Here is a 25,393-nt window from a genome sequence, read left to right on the forward strand (position 1 = left end):
ACAGAAAGGGAAAAACAATCAAAAACACAATTGCATCATGGACCATTGTTTGAATTAACAGTGGGTAGTTACCAAACAGCAAAAACAGCTGATGACAAAAAAGAAAACCTGAAGGTGGCAGTATTGTTAAACTTTGGATTACATGAACCCTTGCAGAACTACAAAAACTCTATTTCACCAATGCCATGACTTTAATCTCGAGTGAAATAGGTTTGCTTTCTAAAGCAACAACATTCGGAATACGTTGTTGACATTTTGTAGATATACCATCCCTTCATCATTCTATATCATTTAATCATAAATCATAAAATCTATATCATAAATCATAAAATGTGAAATATCTTTCTACACTCAACCTGGGTGGTGGAAGAGACAGTTTGATGTCGCTGCTGCATCTATCGAGGCGAAAGAGCCGAATCTTCTCCAGATAGTACCAGCAAATTATATTGGTTATAAATTTGAATGCAAGCATTGAGTATAGCCACTAGAGGGAGACAAACACCGCCCCTGTTTCCTGTAAACCCGATAAAAATAAAAGACATAAAAGAAACTTTTATTTAAAAGTCGAATCATAGTGCATTTTGATTGAACAATGACAATTAATAATCACAATTATGATTCGTACATTTCATAAATACGTTTTATATGGTTTTAAAACTACTGTATTATAAAATGCCTTTATATTGAAAGACCCGCCTCGGAAGTACACTTGTTTTGACAGCTTGTGAAAGAACACGTATGCTAGCACAACGCAAGTGCTAGCACTGCTAGCACTGCGAGCGGAGGCAAAAATTTCTTGTAGCTAAGTTAACTGTACATGACTGCCGAACTAACCCACCTGAGAACGAATCCATTCTATGTCCACGACTACGTTTGGCAGTAAATAACATTTTGGGCCAGTTCAAGCTACTGCTGTACGACAACACTGTCGTGAACGTTATGACTAATTTATTTTTAGAGACCAGGTTGTATTCATAGCATTAGCCTACGAGCAAAACTCTGGCGGACATGGAGACTCGGGGGATCGAAGACATGTTCGATTTACGTCGGTAAGTTAGCGGACAAGCGCTAGCATAATACCCTCTAGTTACAGCTAATTAGTCACAGTTGTAGTATTTTTCAGCTTAGCAAATGTAAAGAAAAAAATGCGTTGAACCGAGATTTGGTTTTCATCGCTAGCTAACCTTAGCAACACGAGTAATTGCAAAAGAAGGATCTAAATTACGACCTATTTATAAATAATGACACTAGTAAGCTAGCTACACAACCTAGCTGCCTGCCTGGTTAGCGATGACGTTAAATGTCACTGTTGTATCGCCAACCAAGGAGCATTAACTTGGTTTTACAGAAGGCGCCGCAGCAAACATTGCGTCCGTTGCTATTAGTGTTGGTAGCAGGGCTAGCGTAATCTTTTAGTAAATTATTAAAACTTACTAGTGGAAGACCGTACAAGCGCAAAGGTCACTAGTGTTTTTCACAGACTGAATATGTTTTCCCAATGTTCCTTCCTTCATCCAACCATCTATATTTGTTGGTTCGGAAGAAATTGTCATAACACTGTCCCAGAAGTAAGTGCCTTTGGATCATGCCGCGCGCCGGTTTGCTAATTTTAGCAACTGACACAAGATGGGGCATTATTATTAAACTTGAGGGTGTAGAACTACTAATGAGGGTGTCGGATTTAAAGATTACGTCGCCTCACACCATCGAGTGTATAGACACGTGTGAGTGATGTATGTAAACTCGGTTTGTGGCAAGAGTTGAAAAGAGTTTGAGAGAAACATGCAAAGTTACGATTGCCCATTAAGTTATGCATGCATATTACATTTGATCATCCTGATAAAAGTGTACTCACTGAAATCTGAAAAAGACAAGAACACCCACCCACACACACACACACACACACACACACACACACACACACACACACACAAACCCCTTAAGTCAGCATTTAAAGGAATTTAATTTGTTGTTTCCCTTGTGTTTCATGCAGGTTGCCTAAAGATGCTGTTCTGCTGCTGCTGCTGCTGGTTTACTCCCCAGTTGGCTTCTGTTTGATGTTATTGAGGATTTTTATTGGCGTTCATGTGTTCTTAGTCAGCTGTGCACTTCCAGAAAGTTTCCTTAGAAGGTAAGTAAATGCTGTGTCAACACACAATAAGCATGTGCCAACAAGACCTGTTTAAAGTTTTGGGGCATTTTATGTTTAACCTTTCATTAAGCAGTCATAATCAATGTTGCTGAAATCCTTTTTATTTTATTTTTTTGGGGGGGGGGGCTGGTTGAACAGAAGCGATGCTGGGATGGTGGGAGGCTGGGCTGTAATCAAGTTGCATCAGGAAATCTGTCAGAATTCCAGGTTGCCGTCAGCTGCCCCGGTGGTGGTGGAGTAAAGCCGATTGTTGCAGGGTTTATGGTGGTCATTACTATGTGTTGCATGCCAAAGTCCACCGCAAACATGTTTATTGATTACTAATTGTTGACACTGAGCTTTGGTTGATTGCTGTTGACTTTAGATTTGGGAGATTGAGCACAATCACACGTCTAGAGAAAACTCTCGATATTGCAAAGATTTGCCTCTGTTTCCTGAAAGTCATAAAGTTAAGAATAAAAAAAAAAACAACACACATCATATTGTTGGTAAATGTTTTGCATCAGGTTCCTTTCAGTTGAAATCCGCAATTTCCACTGCAATCTGTGGCCAGAAAGGTGTGTGTGTGTGTGTGTGTGTGTGTGTGTGTGTGTGTGTGTGTGTGTGTGTGTGTGTGTGTGTGTGTGTGTGTGTGTGTGTGTGTGTGTGTGTGTTCTCCTTCCCCTTCCCCTTCAACAGACACGCACCAGCAGGCTGATTTCACTTGCGTATGTCACATCCTGCACTCCTCACACCCCTCTTCTTGGCAGACGTTCATCTTTTGCATATATTTGCGAAATGTGCCACGGCTCCTGCCGGGAGGGCGCTTAAAGAGAGCAGAAGGTTAAGTGTCTCACAGCCACCTAAAAAGGACTCTATTATACGAGTCTGGCCGTTTAGCATTTGGAGTCCAGATGCCCTCGGATCGGTGCCTCAGAGTCTCTGCGCTGCTTTAACTGTTTTACCATCAAAGAGGAGGACGTAGTTTAAGAACTCTGAGAAACTGATGACATTTAATGCTGACACGGTAAAACTGTGCGATGAAGGGAGTGGAGTTCCACACTTCCGTCTCAGCAGCATCACCACCACGCTCACCTCCCGCTCAGCGTCTTCCAGGCCGCAACGCCTCAAATGAGACAAACTTTTTCCTCACGTTGTTTCCTTGTGCTTTGCCAGATTCATCGTCAGGATTATGTGCTCGGTCCTGGGGATGCATGTGCGACAGAACAACCCTCGGTCCAGAGACAGAAACACTAAGGTGTACGTGTGCAACCACGTGACCGAGTTCGACCACAACGTCATCAACCTTCTGACCTCCTGCAGTACTGTGAGTTGCGCCGGGCAGCCGTGTGACTTGCGATTGCTGTGCAAGAGAAATGACCTGTTGGCTCCTGTTTCGAGTCGGTGCACCTGTGATTGTGAGGGAAGGAACATTAGAGAAGCTGCGACATGCTCAATTTGAATAGAGATCTTTTTTTATTAGATCTTTATTTTTTTTGCTTTTTTGAATATTTGTGAAATTATCAGGGAAATTCTTTCTTTCTGTTGGCTTATTTAACGGCACCGTCTGTCACTGGCTGAAACACCCTGACCGCTTTTACAGTCAGTAACTCCATAGAGTGCTGTACTGCTGAGGATCTGCTCAGCCGGCCACAGACAGAGTTCACTCTGTGTCTTTTATCTTTTTTTTTTTTTTTTTTTTTTTTTTAAACCTGGGCAGTCAACAGCAGCTCTGTTCACGTGTGCAGGACACTTGGACCAAACTAATGCAACTGCTCTCAGGGACAGCGGACCAACAAATCCAAGATTGTGGTGGCATGTTTAAAGGTGCATTAAGATATCGATCAGAGTGACTCATCAACACAAACAACTCGTCCCCTTTCAGCACCACCAGGCTCTTCAGTTTCCTCCTCCCTCACGTCTGCAACCTGTTTGTTTTTTTCCTTTCTTTCCTTTATTGTTAATACCACAATGCATCAACTTGTCGTGACATTTCAAAATGCTATTCTGGCTTCCGTGGTATTTGCCAGCGCTCCAAAGCGAGCAGCGCCCACTCGGCTTAAACCCGGCCGTCTCTGCTTGTGCTCCGCAGCCCCAGTTAGAGGGATCCACCGGCTTTGTGTGCTGGGCCCGGGGCTTCATGGAAATCCCCTCGGCGCCGGGTCAGGAGGCAGTGGTGGAGTCTCTGCAGAGCTACTGCTCCTCGGAGGCCACGCCCCCTCTGCTCCTGTTCCCCGAGGAGGACACCACAAACGGTCGCGCCGGCCTGCTCAAGTTCAAGTCAGTGCAAGTTTTTTTTGTTGTTGTTTTTTTTTAGCGACTCGAGTTGCTTCGTGTGACATCGTGGAGAGAAATATGCGGCTGCACATTTTTTCCTTTCTGAATAATGTGTCTTAAGTCGTGGATGATAGTCCACAGCTTCTGCCCACAATAATCAACGAGTTGCACGACACGGAGGTAATTGTTTGGGATGAGTGTTTGCACAGCCAGCAGCAGCAGCAGCAGCAGCAGCAGCTCTGGCCTGATGAAGGCAGGAGGGAAGGGAAAAAAAGTAAAGAAAAGAATAATCTTGATTAGATCAGGTGCAAATGATTTTTTTCTCCGTCCAAGACACTTTGAGATAGAGATGAATTACTGGCAGTTGTTTACCTTCCACTAATTTCCCTCCAGAATTCTACCATCAAGCGGCGGAGAGGAAATTCTCCGCTACTGTTAATTTAGGGAACCAATAACGAGGCACTACATCATCAGCAGGAGTCTCCAGGAGACGTGCCAGAATTGGAGTAAACCGGGGAGGAAAATTTTATTTTATTTGTTTCGGGGTTTTTTTATGATGGGATCAAGGTGTTGAAATGAAAGTTTGCCAGCTATTTTCTTTTTATATTCCGGCTCGAACGCAGAGAACAGCCTGCTGAAAAATAACAAGCAGGAGTTAGTAGTGTTTGTCCTGAAGGTGTTCACTCTATAGAGAAACTTCAACATGCATTCAATGTTTCAATCCTTCTCTGTCATTAAGTGGTCGGACGAGTGTTTGGCATTGTTCCCATGCAACATTTCTAATAATATCAAACCTGTGCGTTTCCCCTCAGCTCTTGGCCTTTCTCACTGACTGAGTCCGTTCAGCCTGTGGCCTTACGGGTGACCAGACCGCTCATTGCATTGGTAAACTAATCTGAATTCTCATGTTAACGCACCGTCTGAGACAAATGTCAGATGTGGAATTACAAGATGAAAGAAAGTCGCCAGTTTTGGCCGTTTGAATATCAAATAGTGTGTGTGTGTGTGTGTGTGTGTGTGTGTGTGTGTGTGTGTGTGTGTGTGTGTGTGTGTGTGTGTGTGTGTGTGTGTGTGTGTGTGTGTGTGTGTGTGAGAGAAAAATGTGCTTTTCTGTGCCGCTTCCATCTTACCGGCACCAAAATTGCTTCTGCTGCATAATTAAAATGTAATTACACAATCAGTAGGAAATGGTGTGTGTGTGTGTGTGCGTGTGTGTGGGGATACAATTTGAGTTCTGAGTGGGTCTGGTTGGTTTCTGTGTCTTCCAGAACTCGCCAGAGTCCAGCTGGCTGACGGAGCTCTTGTGGACATTTTTTGTTCCGTGTACTGTGTATCATGTAAGGTACTAAATTTGCATCACCTTTTTTCTACCAACAATTCAATTTTAAAGGTTCTGAAAAAAAGTGCCTTTAGTTTGTTTGTTTTGCAAACTCAGGATGTGTTGCAGTGTCGGCATGAGCTTTTCATCCATTAGCCTCACCGAGTCCAGCTGACGGCAACACCGCTTCTACTACTGTTTGGAGTGATGTTTGTTTTTCTCTCTCTTCCCTCCAAGCTGGCTCCCACCAGTGTCCAGGCAAGACGGCGAATCCACTCAGGAGTTTGCCAACAAAGTGCAGGAGGTAAAGTCCCACCACGTTAGCGACGCTGCTACTAATGAATGTTAAAGCAGCAATGCTGAAAGTCAGTCGTTGCAGCTACTTTTTGGGTGCATGATTGCCACCTCTGCTCCACTCGGTCAATACAACTTCTCCCCTCCCCTCCCCTCCTGTGGGCCTTTGATTTCAGCTGCTAGCTGGCGGACTGGGCCTCGTCTCCACCAAGATCACTAAAGCTGACAAAGCCGAGCACATCAAGAGGAAAAGACACAGTGCACCGCAGACGGCTTCCAGTACGTGAACTCGCTCGCTCGCTCGCTCGCTCAGCACCGCCGAGCCTTCTCATAAAGCAGGGGTGTCAAAGTCAAATACACAGTGGGGCCAGAAATTCAAACTTGGAAAAAGTCACTAGCCGACATTGATCTTTATTGAAAAAATCTTCCCTACAGGTAGAACAGTGAACCTTTTTATGTGGACCCAAACACATTTTGCTTCCACACTGATTATGGAACAAGCACCGCGTAATACTATACAGTAAATAACATATTGCACACATGCAAGATTGAATTTCAAGTAAACAAAAAATATCATCAAAATCAATATTTAAATCAAAATTTTATTCCTCTTTTTTGCTCTGCAGCCTTCTGTTTAAGTTTCAACAGGAACCTTTTTCCACAGGCTGATAGTAAATTTAAAAATAAAATAATAACAAACCAATTAAGTAATAATAATAATTCTGGGATTTGTAGTATTTGTGGTACATATGCTGCATAAAACTGGCTTGGCCAGCTCTGGTACTGATTTAGTATTGCCTTGCTGGCCAAATATAATGCTACTGCAGGCCAAATTTGGCCCGCGGGCCAGAGTTTGGCACCTACGTCATAAAGCATCCATTTGATGTCGCAGGAGGTTTTTTTTTTTTATATAAACGTTGCTCTTCAACTCTGTGCCAGGTGCCAGACCCTCTTCCATCGGCCTGGGCTTCATGGTGCAGAGTTTGGCCACAGACGATCGCGGCATCGCCAAAATGGCCCAGCAGGTGAAGGACGTGCTGCCTCACGTCCCGCTGAATGTAATCGCCAGGGACCTCGGTAGGACGTCTGCACGTTGTTGTCTCGATAAACTGATCCCTGCCACTGGAATCTACCAGCTGCGTCCGTGCGAATAGGGTAAAAATATATCCACCTGTGTCTCTCTGCACTCTGTACTGTGTGCAGCAAAAACCAATTGTGTTGACACCACCATCACCAATCTGCTGGAGAACAAGGAGGAAAGTCAAACGGAAGCGACCGGGACGTCCACATTTGGGCCTTCCAAGAGCGCCTCGTACTCCTCTGGATCTGCACCCACCATAAAGGTTCGGTTCAGCACCTCACTGCAATCTGTTTTCATGCAGCATTCCAGTGAATTGCTCCGGTATTGAAATTTCCATTTCTCTTCATCTGCAGCCTGCTGCCAAAACCTTTGGGAAATCCCCAGTGGACAGACATTTGTCTCTCCAAGAGAGAAAAGAAGCACTGTATAATTTTGCAAGAAGGTGAGAGATGTTCCTGCCAGGAGCAAAGTCACCTTGGTTTCCAAAAAAAAAGAAAAGAAGAAAAAAAATCACTACACGGTGGCTTGAAATCTTCCAGTTTGAAGGTCACTCTTACACGGTTGGACTCAATTTTTCCATTAGCTTCTCAGCTGCTGTGTCCATCAAATATTATTGGGCTCTTTGAAAATTCCCAATGAATGTTCCGGTCATGGTAATAAGAATCTTCAGAGAGAAGTTAATGCTGCTTATTATTATGCTTTACATCCTGTGCGGCGAGGTGAGCGGTTGTGAGATTCTCCTTCTTTTTTTTTTCAATTAGGGGACCACGTGAAATTAATTCCAGGCTACACGGCTGCTACTCACTCAGCACCGAGTCAATGTTACCGAGTCCACTCCACCGCTGCTCCCATCTCAATAATCTGCACCCACTGATTTCTCTCTTCATACAACTGATGCTGCGAAATTTGAATGTTTTCAGTGGAAGGTTGCATTTTTGTTTTGCCAAATCCAACTGCGATGTAGAGATTTTAACACAGTGAGACCCGAAGCCGTGAACCCAATCAGGTTTTTATATTAGGAACCAAACTGATGTGACGTTTAGGTGCATTTGGACTTTTCAAATTCATACCAATGGATTTGTAATGAATGGTTAAGTGAATGATTTTGATTTTGCAGACATGCAGAACAACATGAACTGCAACCACGATGTAGCAGCACTGTCATCATGATATGTTGGTATTTTGTGTACATGTATAATCTTCTTTTTCTTTTCACTTCTCATTTAGACGCTATATCGAAAAGCACGGACTGGATCACGAAGACTGAGAGCACCTGGGTCAAGCCATCATTGAAAAGCAACCCGTCAGAGAGAAGAATATTCAAGCTTGCATTGCTGTCAAATTTGAATGGTGACTTTTTTTTTTGAATATATATACACATGTATATATATTCTGTCAACAGGTTCTGTTCCAAACAGATTTTGTTAATTGCAAATATGTTAGGGGGAACATGTATCCAGAAGTATACAAAACATGTACAGTATACCTTGATGGTAATTATGCATGTGTTTAATTCTTCATTCTGGCTGATACATAATTTTGATAACAATTTGTATTACGATCCACCGACTGTGAATCATCTATTTATTTTTATAATGTCCCAGAGTCGTTGATGACAGTAAAGTTTTGCTTGACCTTCAGGAGTCACCGTGTCCATTTTTCCCCCCGTTGTTTAAACTTTGGCAGCCAATATGAATGTGAAGCAGATTGCAAATGTAACAGTTAACTGTGTTCATAAATAATTGACATATTTCAAGTTCAAAAGTTCAAAATATGCGTCATTCTCACCCCTAAATCAAACCATAGGAGGGAGCTAGAGACTAAAAAACGTTTGTGTATCATAATTCACTTTTGGTTAAGAAGAGATGAGAAGTATTACTGTGCTTGGGAGGTGTTTAAATAAAAGTACCGTTGATCGAGGAGCACAACATACTCGAAACAGAAATAAAGAGACATTAACCATGTAATTAGTGTTCTGATAACAAGCAAAAATCAACAAATATGAGATACAGCTGAACTTGCAAAACTGTAATGTGATAATAAGATGAGCAAAATCACCTTAAAGTTAATCAGCCATATTTTTTTTATTTTTTTATTTATTTTTTTTAAAAAAAGAGAAGTTTTGTCATGGTGGCTCAATTTAGTGCCACTAAAACACAAAATAACAGTCACAGAAAGTTACACGCGGGCCTATTCCACGCCTAAAGAAAACACAAGCGGTTGGCAATTTTCCGACAGTCCTTGAAGGCGGATTACACATACGGTGTTGCGTCGTACCTATACGATATATTAGCGGTTGTTTATTTTCCGACAGTCCCTGAAGATAGCGCGGGCCGCTGAACAGGATGTGACGTTATCTCTCGCGCAGCGACTACACAGGGCTTTCAAGCTACCGAGTTTGCGATGTCTGCTGTCGAAGAAACTTCAAATAACTCCATGGACGTCAAGGAAGATGCCGAGTTCGATGTGGAGGCCGAGGAGGACAACGTGGACGATGACTTTTTCGGCGACCCTACCCGATACATGTTTTACAGGTATTTCGTTGCCCTTTACGATGCATGAATGTTGAGAGTAGCTAGCTTAAGTAGCCGCGGTGTCTGTCTTTGACAGGATCTTCCCTTGGAGTTCGCAATGAAAACTAACGAGTGACAGCTTCAGTGTCAGATTTATGACATCAATGTTAGCAGGTTTACGCTTATGACAACAGTAAACAATAATTAATGGGACATTTTGCTCACCGCTGAGGTTAAATCCCCACTCCTACCAAATGTGGTCCAAACAGGGAGGGAAAAATTGGTACTACTGAGACTTCAGATCTACAGCTTTGTGGCTGTTGTTTAAATTGAGTGCAAAATTGCCAGCTCTTAGGAGCCAACAGGGCCTTGAAGCGGTGTTGTGCAGTAGCACTCTGGTGTCTTTTGCGTTGCAGAGACCGAAAGGAGTGGGCTGACCTGGAGCCAGTTCCTCAGGACGATGGACCGAATCCTGTGGTGAAGATCGCCTACTCTGAAAAGTGTAAGTACAGTAACTCTCTTAAGCTTGTTTGGCGGGCCCTGCGCATCACGTATAAGAATTGGAGTGAGAAAATATATGACAAGTTAGAATTAAAAGTCATAATCTGCTGCGGTGATGTAATGTTGTGATCTGGTATTTACAGACCGTCTGCAGACATTTTAGCTAAGGTGCACGGAGAAGTCAGAAGTGTTGTTACTGTAGCACGACATTCAGCAAAGAACAAAAGTTGCATCCTCTTGTTTCAGTCTCGGATGTTTACGACTACTTCCGGGCCCTCCTGAAGAAAGACGAGAGAAGTGATCGAGCCTTCGCCCTCACCGCGGAGGCCATCGACCTGAACGCAGCTAATTACACAGTGTGGTGAGCCTGCTGCCAGAATGCCACACACAAAGCAATATAAAATACAAAAAATGATTTTATTTATTTTTTTCTTAACCAAACATTTATATTTGTCCCTGTGTTGCTCTCGGGTGTGTGCAGGCACTACAGAAGAGTACTGTTGCAGGCGTTATCAAAGGACCTGAGGGAGGAGATGAGGTACATCACAGCCATCATTGAGGAGCAACCCAAGAACTACCAAGTCTGGTAAAAAAAAACAAAAAAAAAAAACTGTTACTTCACAACACCATGGACATGCACTACTCGTTTAAAAGCCTCAAAAGTCTTCAGTTGTCTTACTGACGGGCATCTGCCAAACACAAACGCATTTCGACCACGTGTGTTCCTCACACACTGAGGAAGACGTGGTCGAAACAACTGACATGCGACAAAGTCTTGACAACAAGACTTTTGACGTGGACACTTGAGTGTTGCAGGCTGTTCTGAATTTTTTGGAGTGAATTGCCTGGACTCTGCACCTCTTTATTGTATTTTTTTTTATTTTATTTGAGAGTGCGTGTTGGAATCTATTTTCTAGTTTAAAAGCCTGACTATGGGAATTTAAGTATTTTAAGTGCATCTGAACAAGGCATGGGCAAACTACGGCCCGGGAGCCATATGCGGCCCGGCCAGTTAATCTTTTTAATCCGGTCCGCCGGTCTTGAAGAAATTATATTAATAGTAAGTAAGTGACAAAATAACCGTATTTCATCCATTTTTTCAGTGTTTTAAGAGTCAGTTCATTTCATTTTTCATTTTATCTATTTATTCGCTTCATGAAGGTGGACAAGATAATTTGTACATACACACTCTACACCTTCAAATCAACACCTCCGTGATTGGAAAGGAGCAGCAAGAAGAAAACATTTCTTATAGTTGTCTGTTGATTTTCAGTAGCCTACACTAACTACACACTGACTTTGAATGTAACAACAAAACAAACAAAACACACAAGTACATGTTTGCAAGCTCGGTAATAAAAAAAAACACTGATCAGTGACATCCAGTTTCAGTTTCAAGTGCATATTTGACATTTTCCCCTGCTTTTGTACGTCAAAATTACACATTATACTTGTGACACACAATGCATTTTCATTGATTAACACCTGTGCAACCTTTTAAATCCATTTGTTGGGAACTCCATATTTCCACCCCAACAACCAAAATCAAATCTTCTTCTGTGATTTCAATAAAGAGCAAAATACCGTGGAGCATTTGTTCATTTTCAAATGCCAATAAAGCTCATGTTTTCTACATATCCCACTATATTGTTTCCTCCTATGAGGTGGCCCACCAAAACACTCCATCCATCTGCTGCTACTCCGGCACCTCTGTCAACTTTGAGAACCCACTGTGGCCCCACCAGTCAAGAAGTTTGCCCACCCCTGATCTAAACACATTATGAGAAACGATGCAACAAGAAAACCTTTACCAATCCAAGCAGATACGACACAGTGGGATTTAATTGAGCCGCTTCCTTCGCAGGCATCACAGGCGTATGGTGGTGGAGTGGTTGAACGACCCGTCAGAGGAGCTGGAGTTCATCGCCGACATCCTCAGCCAAGATGCAAAGAACTACCACGCCTGGCAGCACAGACAGTGGGTCATCCAGGTAGGTGTGCGAGCTCGTAGCAGATTTCTGGCCGTTAAAAACACAAACGAGCGGCTCCGGCTTTTCCCGCCCACGCCGGGCCTCTCGGCCAAAAAAAACACATCTACGTCTTCCTCACCCCACCCCCCCACCCCCCCCTCCGGTTTGTGTGCTGCTGCGCTCAATATCTGTTGTCGTCGCACCAGCGCAGATTCCACTCGACGGGGCACGTTGCCAATTTTTCTGAGTCTTGTCGGCCGTGTAGGAGTACAAACTGTGGGACAGCGAGCTGGAGTTTGTGGAGAACCTCCTGGAAGAAGATGTGAGGAACAACTCGGCGTGGAACCAGAGGCACTTTGTCATTTCTCACACCACCGGCTTCTCTGATGCAGCCGTGTTGGAGAGGGAGATCCAGTGAGTGCTGCTTTTGAATACCAAGTCGCTGCAATCTGTAGATTCAGTTGATCATAAACGGCAGCTTCCAGTTAAATGACCTTGGGCCCGTCATTGGAGCTGGCGAGGCTTTTTCACTTTGTTCATCTTTTTCTAAACACAGCGCCACAGTTCTTGCAAGTTTTGTGCACCGTACTGACTGAACCTCCTCTCCCACTTCTTGAAGGTATTGCCTGAGCCAGATTAGAAAAGCCTCCCACAATGAAAGTGCATGGAACTATTTGAAAGGGTAAGATTTAACATGTCACATTCGCTTTCTCCCCCCTCTTCTTCCGCACGTAGAAATCCCAGAAAATGAGCCAGCGGCAAAGCAGAGAAAATGATATTATTCAGTACGAAGCTTTGGAAAAAGAAAAAAAAATAGCGAGATTCTGTCTCTTAATAAGCCATCCTCAATTCAGAGTTTCTCTATTTCTGCTGGAGGGGGGCTAAAAAAAAAAAAAAAAAAAAACCCACAAGTGCAGACTAGGCTATAAAAAAATAGACTTGCCCGATCGCTGGCTGACAGGATCCTCTCATTCTTTCCCCTTTTTTACAAGGATGCTGCAAGACAGAGGCCTGTCGTCTCAGCCGGGCCTGCTGGAGAGGGTGCTGCAGCTGAAGGAGACGCACTGTTCCACTTATCTGCTCGCTTTCCTCTTCGACTGCTACGAGGATGCTCTGGAGAGCGGCGGCCTGAAGAATGACGTGGAAGACGAACAGCAGGAAACGTTGAAAAAGGCTCTAGAAGTGAGAGTCGGGAAGACTTCATTCCTCAAATGGTCGCTGTTTTAATTCACAAAACCACCGTTGGTTTGTTCCTCACCCGCTTTGTCTTGATTTCAGATTTGTCAACTTCTGGCGCAGGAGAAGGACACTATTCGTAAGGAGTACTGGCTGTTTTTGGGACGTTCTTTAAAAAACAAGTTTGGAGACGCCTCTGAGGAGCAGCCTGACCCATCGCAGTGGTCCCCAGCAGCAGCAGCAGGAGATCAGCCCATGAGCTGAAGCAACAGGAGTCGCAGTGTCTTTCTTCACTGTCAGATCAGCAACAAAAACAAGTCACTCACAGTGTTACCCAGTACATTCGTCCGTTTACTCGCTTCTAATCTGAGATCATCCTCACCATGGAAATCCAACTGTGGTGAAATAAAAAAGTGAAAGTGAAAACACTTTTTTTTATGTCTAATTTTTACAAAATGTAATATTATGTTAGAAAATGTAATATTTTAGTTCTGACATGAATTTCAGAGATTGCTTGTCATTAAAGGTCACAGGATGTTGAAACTCTCGTCAGATTTGGATTTTTTTTTTAATGCGACACTGCAGCGCAGCAGCCGTCACAAACACCTGCTGCTTTCTAGTATCTGCCACAGTGAAAAACAAAGTAGAAGCAAACACCAGGCTGTCACTAACTGTTGGCGAGCAATCTATTACTAAGTAATCCACTACTGTAATTAAAATACTTTTTGAGTAATGGAGTAATGTAATGGGATTACTGTGGCAAAACTGGTAATTATATCATAATTACTTTATCAAGTAATGATTCCATTACTATTCCAAAGTCTTTTGTATGCTAAAAATGTCTTACTATTCAGAAAACGTCTGAAATTTAGAAAAACAACAATGTCGGAGATTGATGATGCGGCTGTGCATGCAACGTCGTTGGTATGCGATGCCGCACCAAAACAATGATGGCGGCGGCAAAAGAAAAAACAGTGATTGCGGTTTGATAGCTGGAAACACAAACATTATTTTGAGTTCATCTCGTCTAAATCAAAGAATATTGTCGTTCGTCGTACGGGCAGGAAACAAGACGTTCTCAACTTTGAAAATATCCTTGTTGAACCTCATAAATAGTTGAAATCAATGTTTACAAATAAGTCAGCAGTACTCTGCACAGTAGAGATCTTTTAACTACTGTGCTTCCAATTATTTTAATAATTGGATTATGCGCTGTGCAGACAGCACCAGTGGTGCACCTGAGTTTGTTCTGTAAAATGTGCAGCGTTGTTCAGAGAGCAAACATTCATTAATGTTAAGAGAACAGAGGCAATATTTGGAATTGCAAAATTTGCACTTTAGTAAAGTTCATTCCAAAGCACTGAGCAACTGTTACTTTATCTTCTTTAAAGTAAAGTAAATAGTAATTGATTACTTACAAAACAAAGTAGTTAAAGAAGTAATCAGATTACTTTTAAAGGGGTAATCAGTAGTTGGATTACTTTTATGGAGTAATCCCAACAACACTGGTCACTAACTTTGCTCTGAGTGACATCATAAAGGGCAGCCTTCCAGAGCGCCATGATTTACGTAAAGCCAAGAGGGTAAAAGGACAAAGGACGTTTCGCGCTTCACTTCAGATTTTTTTTTCTTTGCTTAATGAGACCTTTCAAAGTTTAAATTAAATTTTTAAAGACTTAATTTAATTTTGCTGTGTCATGCATCTTGAATCGCACAGTTACGTGCAGTATAAAATCTGCTGTCCCACAAATCCTGCTGCTAAGCCGTTGCAATCAGCTGATGGTGTAATTGCTGCCGCAGATTTGGGACCCTAAGTAAAAAAAAAAAAAAGTAGCTTACAGTACTGGCGGTAGGAGGAGGGTGGGTACAGTGCAACACCTGGAACTTCCAGGCCTCCTCCTCCTCCCCCTTCATCCAGATCTGTATCAGCTGCTCTAAACAAGCAGCCTCTCCAGTGGCAGAGCAGAGAGTGCTGCTGCTGCTGCTGCTGCTGCTGCTGCCAGGAGAGAAGTGGCCGTGCGAGCGTCACGTCACGTCGCCTGTATTGACACTCGCAGCCTCACGTCTCTCGGCGAGGAAACGGACTAATGACTCTCCAACCGGCAGACGCAGCTGTTTCTACTTCTTCTGCCTGCGACATCCCAACACAATCCCGCGGCCGCGGGTTTCCTACTGAGCCGCGGCCGCCGCTGCTGCTGCTGCTGCTGCTGCTGCTGCTGCTGCTGCTGCTGCTTGCTTTTTCGCCAGCAAAGTGTGTAATTAACTGCCGGGGCTAAATGCTCCACATGAGAGCAGGACGGCCTTTTTGCTTTTGTCCGCTTTTCCTCCCCAGTGTGGATGGAGGAGACGCCGCAATCAGCAGCAGCAGCAGCAGCAGCAGCAGCAGAGCGCACGTCATCTGCAGTGGTGACACAGATAAGAGGGGTTGGGGAGGGGGACGGGGGGAGGGGGGGGGACGGGGGACTCTGATATTGAAGAGCCGGGGGAGAAAAGGTCGTCAGTGGATTAGAGATACTGTTTATTTCTTGAAACGAGAGAAAATCGGATGTGCTCTCAAAGGTTGGACCAACCTTTTTTATATATTCTGTTTATTATGAGGCTCTACAGATATTATTGACTGGATCGTTGGAATACACATCTTCTTCTTTTCCCTCTTTTTCGTATCATTATTAGTTACATACTTAGTTTGTTCCTACTCATTTCTATTTTCTTTTACTTCCTGTCTGTTTCTTTCCTGTTATTCACATTTCATTTTATTCAGTTGTATTGTTATTTTTTGTAATGCTTTTGCAATGTTTTGTTGTTGACTATCAACTTTATGATGACTGGGACTTATGGGAAGATTTGTTACAAATGGTGGGTTGGGACGGAGGACGGGAGAGAAGGATTGAGGGAGGAAGGTGAGAGAAGCAGGGATGGGCCATTTTTTTGTTCTCATTTGTTTCTCCTGTAATTGTAACTATTTTACTTTTGCAGCTATTCTTTGCTTATGTGCACACTGATAGTTAAAGTAAACTGTAACAAAAATACATGTTTAATGGAAAATAACTTAATGCTTAAAGAAAAAGAAAGAAAGGCTGCTAGATGCGTTTGGTCGCAAATAATGATAATGAAAAAATTACTTCCATTCAGTTTGTCCGTTAATGCCAAAGTCAGTCTGTTCCAGGGTGAAACAGATGCTGAACCACAGATTCTGGCTGCCAAGTGAATATGAATTTTCTGTCTCTCTGGCGGAGGGGGAGGGAGGGTGGGGTCGCTGCAGCATCACTTTGTGCACCGTTTGGAGGAGAGCGCCCCCCTGCTGGTTACAGCGAGTGTCACACACAGAGAAACATCCCAGGTTCCCCTCTGCAGTCTGGGCCAGTCTGAGTGTGGGGGAGGCAAAGAAAGCAGGAGTCATCTGGAGTGTGTGTGTGTGTGTGTGTGTGTGTGTGTGTGTGTACAGTAGCCACTGACAGCAGCAGAACCTGTGTGTCAGCGAGGAGATGTTGGATGGATTCCAGCTCAGTTTTTTTTTTTTTTTTTTTTTTTTGGGAGGGGGGACATCTGCTTCTCATGAATGGTGAAAGAAGAAGAAAAAGGATGAGAGGAAGAAGTAGGAGAAAAAGAAGAAGAAAAAGGCAGTTCATCCTCTGGTGGGATCCTGCAGCTTATCTCACAGGCAGTCACGTTTGTGTGTTTTCATTGAAATAGAGCTTTGATAAAACAGCCACGCGCTACATTTATTTGCATTTGCAGCTCTGTCCTCTTTATTCAACAGAAGAAGACAGGCGGTGCAGAGTCAGATTTAAAAAAAAAAAAAGAAAAAAAAGGAGGCTGCTCATAGAGAGGATCCAACCTGTGTGACATTTAAGTCACTTTCCCCCCGAAGGTTGCCAACGCTGGTGATGATTCTTAACGGAACAAAGTCCTGGGGTTAAAACGTGAAAGTCTTTTCAGAAACACCGAAGTGTGACGAGTCTGTGTATGTGTGTGAGTGTGTGTGTGTGGGGGGCGGGGGGGCCGGGGGGGTAGATAGATAGATAGATAGATAGATAGATAGATAGATAGATAGATAGAGACAGACAGGCAGACAGACAGACAGTCAGCTAGACAGACAGACAGGCAGACAGACAGACAGACAGACAGGCAGGCAGGCAGCTAAACAGACAGGCAGACAGGCAGCTAGACAGACAGTCAGGCAGACAGACAGACAGGCAGCTAAACAGACAGGCAGTCAGGCAGCTAGACAGACAGACAGGCAGACAGACAGGCAGCTAGACAGACAGACAGACAGGCAGCTAAACAGACAGGCAGTCAGGTAGCTAGACAGACAGACAGGCAGACAGACAGGCAGCTAGACAGACAGACAGACAGTCAGGCAGCTAAACAGACAGGCAGCTAGACAGACAGACAGACAGACAGTCAGGCAGACAGACAGACAGACAGGCAGCTAAACAGACAGGCAGTCAGGCAGACAGACAGACAGACAGTCAGGCAGACAGACAGACAGACAGACAGGCAGCTAAACAGACAGGCAGCTAAACAGACAGGCAGTCAGGCAGCTAGACAGACAGACAGACAGCTAGAGAGACAGACAGCTAGACAGGCAGACAGGCAGACAGGCATCTGAAAAAACAACCTTCCAAACATTTCTAAAACAGAAACCTCGAGGTCTGTATTATTTATTTCTTCGCCCTGACGAAGATGATCAGCACGGTCACACCTCCTTCTGTCCTACAAATAAATCACTGTCATTCTGACACACAGCCCTGTCATCGTCCATATATCATCATCATCATCATCATCATCATCATCATCATCATCATCATCACGATTACTGCTCTACGACGGAAATGGAGACAAAAAAAGTTTGAATGTAGCAAAGAAACATCTGTGGAAAAACAAACAGCCGTCTTCATCTTAAAGAAGAAGCTGGGCGATCCCACCCGTCCTGGAGGATGTGATGCATTCATCAAGCATCTCCACCTACTGTCTGCAGCCCAGCCAGTGAATAGCTGAACGGTGATACATAATACACATGATTTATTGATTTATTTATTTTTAAGAACAGAGTGGGTTGTTAGATGATCGTACAACCTCGCTGCTCATCTTGGGGTTGTTTAGAGTTTTTATTTATTTTAAGGCTATTTCCTGGATTAATGGCTCTTCATGCCTTTTTAATATCAGCACATGAAAAATATAACATTCAAAAAGTTCTTTGATTAAAAGTCTGCGTGTAAAAGTGAAAAATTACGCTTGAGTGATTAAGCCTGGTAGTACAGCACAAAGCAATTACGCCGGGGGGGGGGGTTAAACGGCGTATTGATTACTCCCTTTAGATTATGGGATGGACATAGATTGATCTGCTTACAGTGAAAAAAAAAGATGCTGCTGCTGCTGCGGCTGGTAAGAATAGCAACAGTGTTCCGTGAGGATGTTCCAGTGCAATAAATGTTGCTGATATAAAGCTAATATATATAGCGCACTGAAAAAAAAATCAATGTCTGAAATAGCATAGAGAATAAGTGCTATTTAGAGCATAGATTATTTCTAAATTATTTACAAAGTTTTATTCATACTGCTATGGTTTTACTGGTAAGCATCTATTCTACCTGTAAGTGCTGGAAGCACTTAGTGAGTGCTTGTTCATAACAGGACAATTTGGTCTGTAAATAGAAGCAAAGTTCGAAGAAATTTGGGATTTTATTGTAGAATTTTGGTATGTTAATTACTTAATCTTGTATATTAATAGCAGCTCATCCTGACGACCCCCTTCCCCCTTCACACCCCACCCACCACCAACCACTCAGAGGCAGCACATTAACCCCAGAGCTCAATAACAGTTGATTTTACCCTCTGATGACAGCCGACGTGTCAGTCAGCCGACCCAAACTTCTTCTTTTTCTTCTCTTCTCCCCTGCAGGAAAAACAGGCCCGGCGGCTCCTCGCTGCCGTGGATGATATTCCGCCAGATCTGCTTGCATGAGGTCGACTTATTGATGCTTGCAAACTGTAGTTAGGAAAAAAAGAAAAAGAAAAACTCAGAAGAAGTAAAATGAGTCACCCACTCACTCAGTGAGGTTGAGGGGGCGCAGTGTTGGCGAGTAATCTATTACTAAGTAATCCACTACTGTAATTAACGTCCTTTAAAAAAAAAAAAAACGTAGTAATGTAACAGGATTGCTGCGGCAAAACTGGTAATTAGATCATAATTACTTTATCAAGTAACGATTCCATAACTTTATGTCTGAAATATTTTTCAAGCTAAAATCCGCACAATGTCTGAAATTTAGAAAAACAACCAAAAACAACAATATCGCAGACGCACCAAAACAAACATGGCGGCGGCGGCAAAAAATATTTGGAATTGCAAAATTTGCACTTTAGTAAAGTTCATTCCGAAGCACTGAGCGACTGTTACTTTATCTTCTTTAAACTTAAGTAATAAGTAATTGATTACTTAAGAAACAAAATGGTTAAAGAAGTAATTAGATTACTTTTTGAAGGAGCAATCAGTAATCAGTAGTTGAATTACTTTTATGGAGTCATCCCCACAACACTGAGGAGGGGCGACTGAGGCTGAGACTGCAAGCTTCCAACACAGGGAATATGTGACAAATTGATGGAATAAAAAAACAACTACTTCTCCTCTTTTGTCCAACTGCTTTCGCAGGCCTGCCCATTTGACACGTCGGCGCCCCTTCCAGTTCCTCTCCTGCCCAGACAGGTCCCCACCTCTCCATTGATTCTGTGTACTTTCCAGTCATTTCTTCAAACATTGTCCGAGTTCCTCCCCAGCCGGCGGAGTCTCTGCTGCTTCACACTCATAAATATTTATAGCAGAGCACAGGATGTTAGCGGATGACCTGTTGTAACAGCTGCCATAAAGTAGCACCTCAGACGCCAGAGTAGTTGCTTTAGCGTCGTCTCGAAGGGCACACACGCATGGATACCAACACACACACACACACACACACACACACACACACACACACACACACACACACAAACAAACACTGACTCCGAGCACTTAGCTCTAAGCTGACATTTAAGTGCCTGCTGCCTCCGTCCACGGCCGTCTGTCCTGCTGGAGCCACGGCCGTCCGTCCTGCTGGAGCCATTTTTAAAAGGCCGTCTTGCTCCAAGTCTATTTGTATACGCTTCTTAATCACAGTTACAGTCTCAAAAGGCTTTAACAGCGCCCACACTGGGAGAAGCGACAGTGAAAACTGGCTCCAATGTGGCGCGCTGGTCAGCAAAGTGTGGTGGCCGTTACACAACACAACACAACAGAGCTGAGAAGCAGGACAGGATGATGTGTTGTAGTTGTGCCTTGCCTGGCCCAGCGGGTCAAAAGGTTGTGGAGGTCACCCACCAACGTCAGGCCCCGCCCAGCCTGGCACTGGAGAAAAGCTTCTGGCAGCAAGCAGAGCTGCCAATCAGTCGTCCACACAAGAGACAATCAACAGAGCCGCCGCCTTCTCTTATCTTGCAAACCTGTGCAAAGTAGAAACGACCCAATTACGCGCCCACACACACACGCACACACACACACACACACACACACACACACACACAAGCTGGCAGCTGAATGTGGTACAGTCAATGAGGTGGTTCATTGTGATGAATGGATTGGCAAGCCGGCCCCCCGTCCCTGCTGCGACTCTCTCACCTGCAGCCATCAGATGTTTGGTCCATTAAATCAGAAACGTGTCCTCTGAAAGTTCTCGCGTCCAAAGTAAATGAACTGGAAACAGATCAAATCCCGCCAACCTGCGCTGGCGAGCCAGAGAATCACAGTGCGGAAGCACTTTTAACACATCCTTGAACTTCTCCCCCAGGAAGGATGTTGGCCCAAGTTTTGGAAACTCTTTTTTTTTTGGTCTCCTTCATGTTTTCAGTCAACTTTGATACGTCTTTGTTTTCCTGCCAGAGTGCGGTTAATGTTGCATAGACCTGAACAACTACAGTGTAAATTTGTTAATATTGGAATCTGATGTTTCTCTGTGGTGGATGAACTCGATATGGGCTTGGGAACTTGATTTAAAAAAAAAAACTTTAGGTTGACCATCAACTCAAGGAAGAGTCATATAGAACAATGAACTACTGACCTTCACAGTCTGTAAAGGGTCAAGTTGGAGAAAACCAGGTCTATCTCTGTATGAAACATTCATAGCTGTAACTGCATCAACACAACCTGTTCCATGATTTTCAAGTACTGAATCTCATTTCAGTGAAAATATTCTATTTATAATCTAAAATGTGTAGTATTTAAGTATGGGAGTTTAGTTATTTTAACACCAATTTAATTGTGCAAACATTAGACATGTGGTTTAGCCAAAGTGTCTTTGTGTCCCTCTGAAACTCTATCACACTAAAACCATTTGGGTACGAAATAAATAAGAGGCTGCAGGCTGCAGTTCTCTTCCCTCCTACACAACAAGTCATTAGATCTGTGCTGAATTAAAAAAAAAACAAGTGTGGAATATAGTTTGTCAGGGGGTTTGGTTTCAGTTCAAGTTGGGCAGAAAAGAGGAAGAGTCCGCTGAACCTCCAGCACCACGGACAGCACCGCTGTCCAGCAGACCTGGTGCTGAATCAATCTAAAATCTGGATGGAGCTTTTCTGGACATTTTTCTTTGACAGGATAGCGACAAATTGTTGGTTTTGAATAATGAATGACCTTCAAAGATCTCACAGGAGGGAGGAGGGGGATCCGCAAGAAAACAAAAAGTTCATTTTCACCTTCTATCCCCGTTTCTTTGCGGTTTACCAGCAGCACAAATTAAATGAATCGACTCAGCAGCCGCTGCTCCTAATCGACTTCAAGGTTGGGGCCACGGAAGCCATTGAGGAGGCGACGTAAAAATGAATGTTCCTTAGAGTCCATGATTTCTGTTTGTTGTCTCCATCAACTGGTCGAAAAGGTCCTCTTCATTAAACCCACAGCGGTGGGGAGTGTGTGTGTGTGTGTGTGTGTGTGTGTGTGTGTGTGTGTGTGCTCGCGCGCTCGCGCGCGCGTCGGGGTCCTGGGTGGGTCAATGGAGCCCAGGACCCTCCAGCATCATCACCTCCTCCTCTCCCTCCCCCTCCTCCTCCTCAGCCACAGAGCGTCACGCGCTCATTCGGCGCGAGGACTCGGTGGACTGCAGCTCGCCGCCTCTCTCTCTCTCTCTCACTCTCTCTCTCTCTCTCTCTCCCTCTCTCTCTCTCTCTTCTCCAGGAGGCTACGAGGAGAATCTAAACTTTCTTCTTTTTTTTTTTTTTTTTTTTTTTAAATTGTTGCGTGATTGGAAGAGGACCGAGGCCGATCGTCGTCCCGTACACGGATTATCGATGAGGGCATAGGAGTGCGCCCTCCTCTTTCTCGTCTTCTTCTTCTTGCCATTAGTTATTGATACTTGATCCTCGGAGGCTGGAGCGACGGGGATGCGCGACAGGAGTCGGAGGAACCGCCGGCGGACGGATGACGATGTCCCCCCGGTGTGAGCGCGCTTCCAGGGCGCACGAGGGAGGATGAGGACGTGGGGAGCGCGTGCGGGATCGAGCGCGCCAGAGGCGGGATATAATGAAGTGGAGCGGGAAGGGAGCGTGCACCGTCTTCTCCAGCAGCCTCCTCTTCGTTTGCGCCCTGGGGGAGGTGGCGGTCGGCCTGAGATGCGTCTCTCTGGGCTCCGCGGTCCGGGCGCACTTCCCGCTCGGCGGCGCCGCCGCAGGAGCGTTCTACTCCGGGCTGCTGCTGGGCACCGGCCAGGTGCTGCTGGGCTCGGCGCTGCTCTTTTGCACGGAGAAGCCCGGCTGCAGGAACCTCTTCCTGCTGGGGGTCGTGGTGCTCCTGCTCGGGGTCCTCACCGCCTTCTCCGGCGCCGTGGTGGACGGGGACGCGGCCGCGCTGGCGGAGAGGAAGTACTCGCACTACTGCTTCCACGCGCTGCTCGCGAGCCCGGCGTGCGAGCGGCTGCGGAACTACCAGAGGAGCCTGGTCATCTCCGCCGTGCTCAGCACGCTGGAGTGCGTCCTGGGGCTCGCCAACCTGCTGGCCGTCAAGCGCTACAAGGCGGCGCAGTTCAGCCGGCGCAGCCGCAGGCAGCGCGCCGGGCGGCCGATCGTCGTGAGCGAGGAGCGGGACTGCTGCTCCTCCTCGGCGGACCTGCAGCCCGTGTCCTACATCAACCTGGGCGTCTTTCACGTGTTTGACGAGACGGGCGCCGCGGAGGCGCAGCGCGGCGGACACCCGTCCATCGAGTTGCCGGGATACTCGCCCGCGGACCCGGAGCTCAACCGCTGCTTCCCCTTCTCCTACCCGCTGTCCAGCGAGCTGCCGCCCGCTTATGAGGACATCTTCCCCGCCGAGGCATGCAACACATAGCCGGAATTCCTGCAGTCGCCCACCCGGGACTCCTTTCGCTGTGACAATCGTGCTTAAACATCCCACCACCACCTCCTCCTCTTTCTTTTCCTCCTCTTCTTCCTCATCTGCTCTGACAGAAAACAGTAAGTTTCACAGGGAGGACACGGCAGCGGCTCAGTTCGCCTCTCATGCTGGTATTTTCTTACATGTGCCCGGTAGCTTCTGTTCTTTTCTTTTTTTTTTTAACATCATCACAGAGTTACAGACTGATGCAATGAGCAGATTAAAGTGATGAAGGATCAGACAGACAGTGCAGCCAGGCAGGCAGGCAGACTCATGCAGATGCAACAGCTTGCTAGTATAACTCACACAAAAAAAAGAAGAAAAAAGCAGAGACCGTGTGCTGAATGTTCGCTGTCAACATTTTTACCTGTGAATAAAGAGTGTATCTAACCTGAAATGAAGCCCCCCACCCCCTGATCCTGTGAGACGCTGTGGTGTTGCTGTGGGTCACTCACTGTGGTGCAGGAGTTCAACCAATCACAGTTCTGCATGTTCTCTTCAGGTTATTTCTCCAAGACACGTCAGTGTTCTGGTAAAGACCAAATGACAAAATCAAGTGTTGAGTTTTGAAGGCACGGAGGGTGTCACTTAAGTCAAAGGGTCAGAGACAAACTTCCAAAAATAATTTTCCGAGCGCAGCCGTCCAGCATCTTCTGGTAAACATCCCTAAACCCCACCTCCTTCTCCTCCTCACTCGAATGACTGCTGCTGCTGCTGCTGTAAACGTGTTGCCGGCATCCCGAAGATGATCTAACACTCTCGGCATCACTGGGTTTTATTTCCTGCTGCTTTCTGAGTCTGCAGGACAAACGACTGACATTCCCAGGATTGCTGATCAAACTTGTTATGATGAACAAAGTGCTGGAAATGACAGAGTTGAGTTTTAAACCATCAGACTGAGCCGGAAAAAACTGTTCATATTGCCATGACTAGGGATGTACGTTGTGCAGGGTGTCAGAGGAGGAGCAGAGTGACTGTAGCAAGGATTAATACAGGTGGTGATAGGAAATAGATCATTCTACCATTTCACAAAGTGAAATGGTAGAATGTGAGATGGAGAATGGTGGAGGTCCTGGAGTGACCTGTGGAGGTCCTGCATTGACCGGTGGAGGTCCTGCATTGACCGGTGGAGGTCCTGCAGTGACTGGTGGAGGTTTAACTGTGACTGGTGGCGGTCCTGCAGTGACTGGTGGAGGTCCTGCAGTGACTGGTGGAGGTGCTGCAGTGACTGGTGGAGGTTTAACTGTGACTGGTGGAGGTCCTGCAATGTCTGGTGGAGGTCCTGCAGTGACTGGTGGATGTGAATGGTGGAGGTCCTGCAATGACTGGTGGAGGTCCTGCAGTGGCTGGTGGAGGTCCTGCAGTGAATGGTGGAGGTTCTGCAGTGAATGGTGGAGGTTTAACTGTGACTGGTGGAGGTTCTGCAGTGAATGGTGGAGGTTTAACTGTGACTGGTGGAGGTCCTGCAGTGACTGATGAAGGTCCTGCGGTGACTGGTGGAGGTCCTGCAGTGACTGGTGGATGTCCTGCAGTGACTGGTGGATGTCCTGCAGTGACTGGTGGAGGTCCTGCAGTGACTGGTGGAGGTTTAACTGTGACTGGTGGAGGTTTAACTGTGACAGGTGGAGGTCCTGCAGTGACTGGTGGAGGTGCTGCAGTGACTGGTGGAGGTCCTGCAGTGACTGGTGGAGGTCCTGCAGTGAGTGGTGGAGGTTTAACTGTGACTGGTGGAGGTC

At 45.2% G+C, this 25,393-nt stretch overlaps 3 protein-coding genes across 3 annotated transcripts; all 3 read left to right on the forward strand.

The window, feature by feature from the left end:
• Positions 1-734: 734 nt before the first annotated feature.
• Positions 735-8,741, forward strand: aup1 (AUP1 lipid droplet regulating VLDL assembly factor). The gene is made up of 12 exons (XM_076043388.1): positions 735-1,049; positions 1,994-2,131; positions 3,308-3,458; positions 4,224-4,411; positions 5,221-5,293; positions 5,677-5,750; positions 5,964-6,030; positions 6,197-6,299; positions 6,960-7,097; positions 7,224-7,363; positions 7,455-7,543; positions 8,329-8,741. The coding sequence occupies exons 1-12, from the start codon at positions 1,009-1,011 to the stop codon at positions 8,366-8,368; spliced, it is 1,242 nt and encodes a 413-aa protein (XP_075899503.1). The 5' UTR covers positions 735-1,008; the 3' UTR covers positions 8,369-8,741.
• Positions 8,742-9,443: 702 nt separating this feature from the next.
• fnta (farnesyltransferase, CAAX box, subunit alpha) lies at positions 9,444-13,807 on the forward strand. The gene is made up of 9 exons (XM_076043473.1): positions 9,444-9,635; positions 10,031-10,116; positions 10,362-10,476; positions 10,597-10,701; positions 11,980-12,106; positions 12,351-12,499; positions 12,705-12,767; positions 13,078-13,267; positions 13,364-13,807. The coding sequence occupies exons 1-9, from the start codon at positions 9,505-9,507 to the stop codon at positions 13,523-13,525; spliced, it is 1,128 nt and encodes a 375-aa protein (XP_075899588.1). The 5' UTR covers positions 9,444-9,504; the 3' UTR covers positions 13,526-13,807.
• Positions 13,808-22,406: 8,599 nt separating this feature from the next.
• tmem271 (transmembrane protein 271) lies at positions 22,407-24,030 on the forward strand. Its single transcript, XM_076043494.1, has one exon. It carries the CDS (start codon positions 22,812-22,814, stop codon positions 23,610-23,612), a length of 801 nt encoding a protein of 266 aa, XP_075899609.1. The 5' UTR covers positions 22,407-22,811; the 3' UTR covers positions 23,613-24,030.
• Positions 24,031-25,393: the final 1,363 nt, after the last annotated feature.

Source organism: Nelusetta ayraudi, unplaced genomic scaffold (genome assembly GCF_046127955.1).
Source record: "Nelusetta ayraudi isolate G7.1 ecotype Tasmania unplaced genomic scaffold, CSIRO-AGI_Nayr_v1 ptg000075l, whole genome shotgun sequence".
NCBI classification, from domain to species: domain Eukaryota; kingdom Metazoa; phylum Chordata; class Actinopteri; order Tetraodontiformes; family Monacanthidae; genus Nelusetta; species Nelusetta ayraudi.

Excerpts from the sequence above, each read along its gene's own strand:
- fnta (XM_076043473.1), top strand. The coding sequence starts at position 9,505 with ATGTCTGCTGTCGAAGAAACTTCAAATAACTCCATGGACGTCAAGGAA. Across the intron at positions 9,636-10,030 it reads ACCCGATACATGTTTTACAG|AGACCGAAAGGAGTGGGCTG; the intron begins GTATTTCGTTGC and ends TTTGCGTTGCAG. Across the intron at positions 10,477-10,596 it reads GCAGCTAATTACACAGTGTG|GCACTACAGAAGAGTACTGT; the intron begins GTGAGCCTGCTG and ends GGGTGTGTGCAG.
- tmem271 (XM_076043494.1), top strand. The coding sequence starts at position 22,812 with ATGAAGTGGAGCGGGAAGGGAGCGTGCACCGTCTTCTCCAGCAGCCTC.
- aup1 (XM_076043388.1), top strand. The coding sequence starts at position 1,009 with ATGGAGACTCGGGGGATCGAAGACATGTTCGATTTACGTCG. Across the intron at positions 4,412-5,220 it reads GCCGGCCTGCTCAAGTTCAA|CTCTTGGCCTTTCTCACTGA; the intron begins GTCAGTGCAAGT and ends GTTTCCCCTCAG. Across the intron at positions 7,544-8,328 it reads CTGTATAATTTTGCAAGAAG|ACGCTATATCGAAAAGCACG; the intron begins GTGAGAGATGTT and ends CTTCTCATTTAG.